Source organism: Nesoenas mayeri (assembly GCF_963082525.1).
Source record: "Nesoenas mayeri genome assembly, chromosome: 5".
Taxonomy (NCBI): Eukaryota; Metazoa; Chordata; class Aves; order Columbiformes; family Columbidae; genus Nesoenas; species Nesoenas mayeri.
In genome coordinates, this window is record NC_137548.1 from 11,081,002 (window position 1) to 11,089,928 (window position 8,927).

Below are 8,927 nucleotides of genomic sequence, written 5' to 3' on the forward strand. Positions count from 1 at the left end.
AGCGCTGCGGCCGGGGCGGTGCTGGGGAAGGGGCCGCGTTGTTCCCGCCTCCGCCCGCCGGCCCGCGGGGCGGGGCTGCTCGGGTTCGCCTCCGCTCGGCCCCAGGCGCAGCGCCGGGCCGGGCAGCGGGTCCCTCGGCCGGGGCCGCCGGCGGGTGAGATGACCGGGGCAGGGCGGGGGACCGGGAGGGAGCGTTACGGGCGGGGGCGCAGCGGGGGTTTGCTCGGGGAGCGGGGGGAGGCGGGTGGGGACGAGTCTCTCGGCAGGTGCATACGCGCCTCCCCCCGCCCGGGGTTGTGTCCGTCCCCCCCCAACCCGGGGTTGTGTCCGTCCCCCCCCAACCCGGGGTTGTGTCCGTCCCCCCGCCCCGGGTTGTGTCTGTCCCCCCCGACCCGGGGTTGTGTCCGTTCTCCTCCCCGGGGTTGTGTCCCCTCCCCGCTTCGTCGGACCCCATGTCCGGGGTGGATGAGAAGTCGGTGCCGGGGGTGTCTGTCTGTCTGTCTGGAGCAGGCGGGTGCTGAGCGGGGAGCGCCGGCTGCGGGGCCTTTGCGGGGGCGGCAGCGCAGCCGGGGGCTGTGCCCGCCCGGGGCGGTCGGGTTTAGCCGCTGTTTTTCCCCGTGGCCGTGGGTGTCTGGGTTTGTTGTGCGTCACCTTCAGCTGCGGAGCAGGTGGGACATGGGGGGCTGAAGGCTGTGGGTGAAGGCTCAGAGCGGGTGGTGCGGTAACTCCAGCATCAGCCCGGGCGGGAAAGCGCTGTGCCGCGATAGCTGAATGGCTGTGAAATATCAACCAAGTGTTTGTTGTTTGTTTTTGGTTTTTTTTGTTTTGTTTTCATTTTATTTTTCCTATTGCTAGCGATACTTAAAATAGCTGCAATACTAAGAGTGCTTTAGGATGTTGTGAAAGTTGTTAACGTGTTACATGCTTGCGTAGCACTTCATTAATCACGAGACCTGTTCTTACTTCCCTGGTAGTTTGTCTGAAACTGGACGAAAGAAGAGAATGGATATGGGTAACCAACACCCCTCCATAAAACGGTTGCAGGAAATACAGAAAGAAGTCAAAGAGATCGAACAGCAAGTGGTTGTCTTCAGTGGTCTGTCTACTGATCCAGATTACAAGAAATTAGAAAGGAGTCTTACCAAACAGCTTTTTGAAATAGATTCTGTAGACACCGAAGGAAAGGGGGATATTCAGCAAGCCAGAAAGCGAGCTGCCCAGGAAACAGAGAGGCTGCTGAAGGAACTGGAACAAAACGCAAACCATCCACGCAGACTGGAAATAGAGGCTATATTCAAGGAGGCACAGTCACTTGTGGAGCGTGAGATTACACCTTTTTACAAAGGGGGTAACTGCATAAGTGACGAATTTGAAGAAGGTATTCAGGACATTGTATTGAGGCTCACCCAGGTGAAAACTGGAGGGAAAGTTTCTTTACGCAAAGCAAGATACCGCACTCTCACAAAAGTATGTGCTGTTCAGGAGATAATAGAAAACTGTGTAAAGCAGCAGCTGTCCCTGCCACTCTCTAATGAGGCGCATCCTTCTGTCTCCAAAATTAACTCGGTAATGTGTGATGTGAACAAAGCAAGAGGAACTCTAATTGCACTTCTAATGGGAGTGAGTAGTAATGATACCTGCAGGCATCTGTCCTGTGTGCTCACAGGCCTCATTGCTGATTTGGATGCTTTAGATGTCTGTGGTCACACGGAAATAAGAAATTACAGAAAGGAAGTAGTGGAAGAGATCAATAAATTGCAGAAGTACCTGGACTTGGAAGAAGAAGCAAATTCTACTCATGCTTACGATTTGGCACAAAATCAGTCCATTCTAAAAATAGAAGAGATCCGCAAGAAAATGAAGGAAGTTAATTCTTTACTTTTAAAAACAGAGAATGCTTCTGATTTGTATTTGGGGTCCAAAGCAGAATTGCAGGGATTAATTGCTCACTTGGATGAGGTGAGTCTAGGAAAAAACCCCTGTATTAGAGAAGCCAGAAGAAGAGCAGTAATAGAAGTTCAAGCTCTTATAACATATATTGATTTGAAGGAAGCACTTGAAAAAAGGCAAATGTATCCTGAGAAAACTGCTGCTGAACATCAGTCTCTTAAAGCAGTTTGGACTGTTCTTGGAAACTTGTCTCAGATTCAGCAGGAGGTGATTTCATTTGATGGAAACAGAACAGATAAAAATTACATGAGGTTGGAAGAACTTCTCACGAAACAACTTTTAGCACTTGATGCTGTGGATCCACAAGGAGATGAGCGGTGTAAGGCTGCCAGAAAGCAGGCGGTGAAGCTTGCGCAGAATATTCTTTACTACCTGGACATGAAAACAGATGAATGGGAATACTGAAACAGCCATGGCCTAACACGGAAGAACACTTTTTCCTTTGGCATTTTATGCAGATCATTGGCAGCACATAATAAAAGTGGTGTGTTTTGTGCTTGCTTAAATCACAGAGATTGCATAAGCAGTTGACTTGGCTGTATGTCTGCTGTCCCACGCAGTTACCCGCTTGCCATGGCAACTGTCAGTACGCCGTCAGCAATTCTGGTCATTGCTATAAGTGAAGAAGTGTGATTCTCTGAAGGAATAGCTTAATACTTGATCAAATGGCCTTTTTTTTTTTCTATTTTTCTTTTAAAACCTTGTGCAATGTTCAGTGAATGCAGATTTTTCAAATATGCAGACTCTTGTGGTATGGCACTGGTGAAACTATTCAAAGAAGACTGGATGTGAAAATTAGTATTCAAGCATGAGGCTCCATCCAGCAACTTCATAGCAGTCTGGATATACTCTTAATGTGCTGTTATGACAAAGAGTATTAAGGGCAAAAACCTGCTGGCTTTTGGGTTGTGCTTGATTTATTCCACCCGTCGCACATTTCTTAGATTTCTCACTTAATGGAGCTATAATGCCAACTGCAAATTAGCGTTTACATGGGCAAAGCTAATTATGTCTACTTTTTGTAATACCTGAGCCCTCTGATTTGTAAAAACAGGTCTCCTGTTGGTGGAACCTCTTTCAAATTACTGCTTTAAGATATTGAGACTTGGAGAGGAAAATCTCTACATATATACTGACCAGATAAGTGGGATTTTGAGGATTTCACACTGCCATCCATAAACCCCTGAAAACTGCACCGAACTTTATTCAGTGGCTGCTCAGGTGTCTTTCTAAACTCTGCTGCTAGATCTGGTTTTGACGTGTCTTTTCACATCTGGTGAAAACAGAAGCAGAATTCACTTTGAAGTGAACGAGCATTTTGGAATTATTTTTGTAAAATTAGGTAGCTAGCTATGAAGTTGTCCCTAATGATGTAAATTGTGTTATCTATTTCATACTGGTCAGGTGTGGCTTCAAGCATGTCTTGTAAAAGACTCGTGGCAAATGTCTCCTTGCAACTCACTTATTTGTTTTAGTAACTTCGTAAATAAGCTTTCTTATACTATTGTATGCACTACCTTTTTATTTGTGGCTGCTAGTGCCAATCACATTTCTACTATAGCATGTTTTTTGGCATTTTTTTGAAGCATGGCATTAAAAGGAATTAATTATAAATATATTTAATTACAGATAATTTACACTTAGCTCTTTCACATTGAGTTAATGAATTATTGTTCTATAGGTGATGATTTGCACCACTTTAAGGAGTAAAAACCATTTCAGATGTTAAAATAAATATTTTTAGATCTATTTTTGAGTCATGAGAGAAGACAATACTGTCTGTGAGAGACAAGTGCCTTTATGACACCACTAACTTGCACCATCATATGTAGATACAGGAACTGTTTACTGGCAGCTTGATACATTTGTAATCTTTGCAAAATGGATTTCTTACATGTATATAATTCTACTATATTATAGGTCAAATTAACATAATACGATAGGTGACAGTTGTTCTATAGAGTCCTGAGAATGAGTATCGAATTTGGGAAATACGGATTCTGCTTAAAAACAAATTAATTGAGGTGGAGATGGGGAGCTTTGGGCAGGTCTTCTGTACCTGTTGCTATGAGAGGGAGATAATATGTTTGCTCTGTAACATGCTGCGAGATGTTGATGGAAAGCTGCATACCTTCAGAGTGTGAATATATTTTGTTTGTGATCATACTGGTGATTGCTTTAGGATTTTACTTGCCAAGTATGATCTGTTTTTTCAACTAAGTGCAGTGCCTAAGGCACAGTTTGGCAATGACAGAGTGTTTGTTGGAGGATTCTCTCTGCTCCTTCAGAGATACAACCCTGTGAATTTAGCTCTCTGTACCTCAAAAAAAAATTCCCCTAGTTAAAATTCCGATCTCTATTTATATATTATGTGGCTAACACAGAATATTAATAATGTTATACACCTGGATTATATTACTCATTTCAAGCTTTCTACATGATTAAACCGCAACTTCTGATTTGCACTTTCATTTTTAGGAAATATAAGAATTAGATAGCGTAATGATATTATTCATTTTTCTTTAGTATTACTGTCAGGTCTGCAGTGGTTACTTGTAGATTGCTTTAACAATTTAGTGTCCGTGTTCTTTGGAGGTTATGTATAGCTTTATAAATGTTTGAGCCTCTTACATAAAAATGAGTAAGTATAGTTTTCAGATCTGTTCTATTTTAAATTTCTATGTCTTTTAGCTTTTCTGAATGAATTGTTATGCCTGTGTCTCTAAGAAGGCAAATGTGTAAGGTTAGTGTAATTTTGACTGAGTTCAGTAGCAAGATATTATGTGGATTAAGCTTTTTTTCCATTGTTCTGTAATCTAATAAATTGACTATTTAAATTTTATGGTAAAATCCTCATCTGGAATGGGATTAATTCATAGTTTTTGCATGAATGAAAATAATAAACTCAATATGCTTAACCAAAAAAATAATGCACAGATTTCTCAAAATCTTGCTTTTGTGCTGAAGAATGTAATTTCTCTGGTTTTTATATCCAAAGATTGAGGAACACAACTTTTCTTTCTGGTATGGCAGGCTAAAATAATCAGCAAAATGTAAATGGACCAAATTGCAAAAGCTTTCAGTTTAGTACTATACTGAAATATGACAACTTTGTGCTGTATAATCTACCTTAGAGCAAAATAAATGATTGCATATTTGGAGGACAGGTAACCCTACATCGTGATTCCTATATGTTAATTGTTTTTTCATTTTAAATTAGTTTTCTTTAGTTCTTTTGGTGTTTATTTTTGTTGTTTAACACTCAAAGTGTTTTTTCTGTGTTATCAGTTTGGAGGAAATTTTTGTTAAGTATGGTTCCTACTTTTTCAGTTTAACAGAAATTAGTGTATGTGCTCCTAATGGTGTATATATTTTGATCAGTTGCTGTGTAGGATCTGTTGTTTGTAAATACAAATTCAAGATTAAATTTTGCTGTGTTATATTATAGATTATTAATACAAATACATTACCACGTTTTACTAGATTTTCATTTGAATGTTATGCCCTGCTGCCTTTCTCTATTTATTTTTGAATGTGAGTTATCAGAATGTAAATGACATCTGTCTTAGAAAAAGTGTTTTTATTAAACGTATAGACATACAGCTCTCTTCTTTTTATTTTTTCTCTCTCCTTTAAAAGTTTGCTTTTTCACTGCTGTTTTTATGACAATAAAGTTATTTGTGTGGAAACTACTCCTGCCTCTGCTTGCAAAATCTGGTGCCTTTTGGTTGTCTGTACTTTCATTCCCTCGCATTAGCATCATTACATCCATCTTCAGCAATAGCTTTACCTGCTCCTGGGCTTCAGGTGGGTGATCACTGCAAAAATGCTAATGGATATTTTAAGATCTTGCCACTTTTTGGCTGAAGGATGCTGCCTTAACAGATGAGCTTGCAAAACTGAAGGTGTGAGGTTTCTTCCTGTGCAAAGTCAACAGGGATTGAAGAACCTTTAGTAGGAGTTAAGCTAATCTGGTTTTAAACTGTGTGGATGAGGCATGTTCACATGATTGTTTTGATGGCTCGGTATGTTTTCTCAAGATGCAGTGAGCCAAGTTAGCAGCTCACTGCTGATGGAAATCAGAAACCCTATTTCTGCCCAGAAAGCCGCTGGCTTTGTGCAGTTTGTGCTGCTTCACCAGCTCCTATGAGCTGATTTAATCCAATGAAACAGGAGAAAACAGACTTAACAAAAATGGAGGAGGGAGTTTTCTGTGGGTTTAGTGAGTCGAGTTGGCAGGTAGAAAAGCTTTGTGTGGTCCGGAACTACTGCAAAATGAATGGGTGGGTCATGTGGCCTTGGGTTAGGGAGCAAATGTTAAGATTTTCAGTAGCAGTAAGTCATTAGATGAATTTTCTGCATAGTTAAATTTCTGGAGGAGAAAGAATGAGAGAAGGTGGCATCATCCGCTCCTACAGACAAGTAGGAATTTGCTGCTTTAGTAATAGGATATGATGCAGGCAATACAGATGAATCACATGCAGAAAATAAACCAGTTGCTTTCAATTGCTCTTTTGTGTTACACAGAAAGTGTTCATGCAATAAAAAGCACAGGTGATCATGTCAAAGTACTATACACAATCTGGAAAAATCTTACCCAGAAGACATTGGATAAGAATAAGGTTTATAAAGGTTGAATGTTCCTGTAGTTAACAAGTTCACTGTATCTTATTTTCTCTCCCTTTTAACAATATAGCTTACTTGAAGGAAATATATTCTTTGAAGACCAGTAAATGATCTGGGTGATGGCCCTGGGTGTTGCTCAGCTAGCTGCTGGCCTGTTTGTCTTCCTCAGCTGTTTACTCATCAAAGGAGGGAATTTGCCTTGCTGAGAATTTTGTTGTGTGTCTGGGACAGGTAGGTTTTGGTGCCTGAAATGGTTTAGCTGGAAAAACTCCATATTTTGGTTCCATATAGGTGTATCCTTTTCTTTGGAGAACTCTCAGCTGAGAACTTGAAGGAGTAGAAGAACTTTAGTGCTGAACTCACGGATCCCAGGCCTGGGGGTTTGAGCTGCGTGCCATCAGGAGATGTTGACATGGCAGGATCCTGGAAAACGTTCCTGCTAGAGAAAAATGCTAGCAGAAATAGAACCAAATGTTCAGAGCTGATGTTTTGAGTGAGCTCTGTGCTTGTTCCCCTGTTGTTTATGAGCTTTCATTAGGAAAACGGATTCTTGGGTGGATATTCCATGAAATACTGTCAGGCTTTCTGTTTTAGGTGACTCTGAGAAAATTATGTCTAAAGCTTTTGTGAGCCACAGTGGGGCATGTTCTAGTTGTTGGCTGGTCTGCATATCATTCTGTTTTGCTACATGAAACAGTAAGGTACATAATGTTCTCAGTTACATTAATAGGCTTGTCCAATGTCAGCTGAAAAATGGTCATTAACTGAAGTAGCTGAGGATGAGATGTGCTTTTGCTGAGGGCTTTGCACTATGCTTGTCCTTTCTCACCACAGCGCTTGGTTCTTGGGTCTGCCGAACACAGATGAATGTGTGAGTTGCACTGCTCATCAGTTCAAAAATAATGAAGACACTTCCTAAGTCTGCAAACTCTTCCTACAGGATATAAATTGTAGCAGAGTTTGCTATTAGAAATGGAAAAGTACAATGAGTTTCTTAATTGGGCCATTTTTCCTCAATTACTTGGCCAGACAAACTTCCCTGCCACAGGAGTTCCCTGTGAAACCTGTATTTCCGGCAGATAATCTAAAGCACCCAGCATCATGTCCTCAATAAGGTCCCATCTTTTTTATCTTCTTAGTTGTATTGACTCCGGAACAGATACACAAAACCAAATCTGTGATCATGACCAGCAAGAGGTCTATAAGACAAATCAAAACCCCAAAGAATTGGAGCGACACGAAAGGCTGGATGAAAACAAAACAAAAAAGGTGTCAGGCTGTTGTTTTATGACGTAAAGAAAAGCAAACAAAGCCAAGCTCTGTTTTGCCTTGCTGCAGTTATACCTAGTCTAGACCCAGCAGTTCAACATTGGGTGACCAAGGGTGGAAAACAAAGTGTTCCTTCTGGGCTCAATCCAAACTCTAGCTCATGAGGCTCAGCCCTGGTGTGCTGCTCATCTGTAGGGATGCCATCATTACCCTTGTTCTCTCTGAAATATCTGGTCATGGGAACTCTTAGAACGTGCTTGGAATATCAGCGTGGGTTGCAGAAGACAGTGTGCAACATGAAGGTTATATCCTGTAATAAACTGGTAATTGGAAGGGATAGTATAGTAACTGGTAGGAAGTCTGAGTAAGATACCATTTGTGTGTTTATGCTGAATGTCTTAGTCTTTTTTAAAGAAAATTATTCATAACATTGTTTTACTCAAATCAACTTGTAGCCTATGATCGAATGCCTCTTTCTTACCTTCCAGCTGCCTCATGTTAATACCACATGAAAAGGAGGTTTGAAGTGCTCTGCCATCTATGGATATTAATGAATGGCCTCTGCTCACTTTCAGGCATCTAGTAAAAAACAGATTTTCCTAAACAACATCCCAAAGTTTCCCCTGTGACAAGTGAGGCCACATTTTGTAAAGGAACTCATCCACAGACCCACACACACTGTCCTTTCTTGTCACAGACAACCGTGCGATCCTCCTTGCGGCTAATCAAGCTGCAACTTAAAAGGGCTTTGTCTCATTCCTCTGGTGAAAGGTTGTTCCAAAGCATCATTGCTGTGAGGATTGAGTAACCTTCTAATTTCCAGCATAAACATATTCATGAGAAGCTTTTCTTCTCCCCTAGCCTGATGTCTAGAATGCCGGAGCTGAATTATATTATAGGCTGGAGCTGAATTGCCTCTTAGCTGCTGTTTTGCTTAGCTACCGAGCAAATACACCCAAACAGGCTGAGGTCCTTTGAAAATCTCTACTCTCTGAATCCAAAACAAATCCTCACCAGTAATGTTTCATTTATTTTCGTGAGTTTTTCCAGTTCCAAATGTGTCTAGGACTAAAACTTTCAAC

The 8,927-nt window shown here is 41.4% G+C and overlaps 1 protein-coding gene across 1 annotated transcript; it reads left to right on the forward strand.

Annotated features, from left to right (window-relative positions):
* The first annotated feature begins 1 nt into the window (after window position 1).
* BAG5 (BAG cochaperone 5) lies at window positions 2-5,552 on the forward strand. Its single transcript, XM_080344953.1, has 2 exons — window positions 2-154; window positions 975-5,552. Exon 2 carries the CDS (start codon window positions 1,003-1,005, stop codon window positions 2,353-2,355), a length of 1,353 nt encoding a protein of 450 aa, XP_080201079.1. The 5' UTR covers window positions 2-154; window positions 975-1,002; the 3' UTR covers window positions 2,356-5,552.
* Window positions 5,553-8,927: the final 3,375 nt, after the last annotated feature.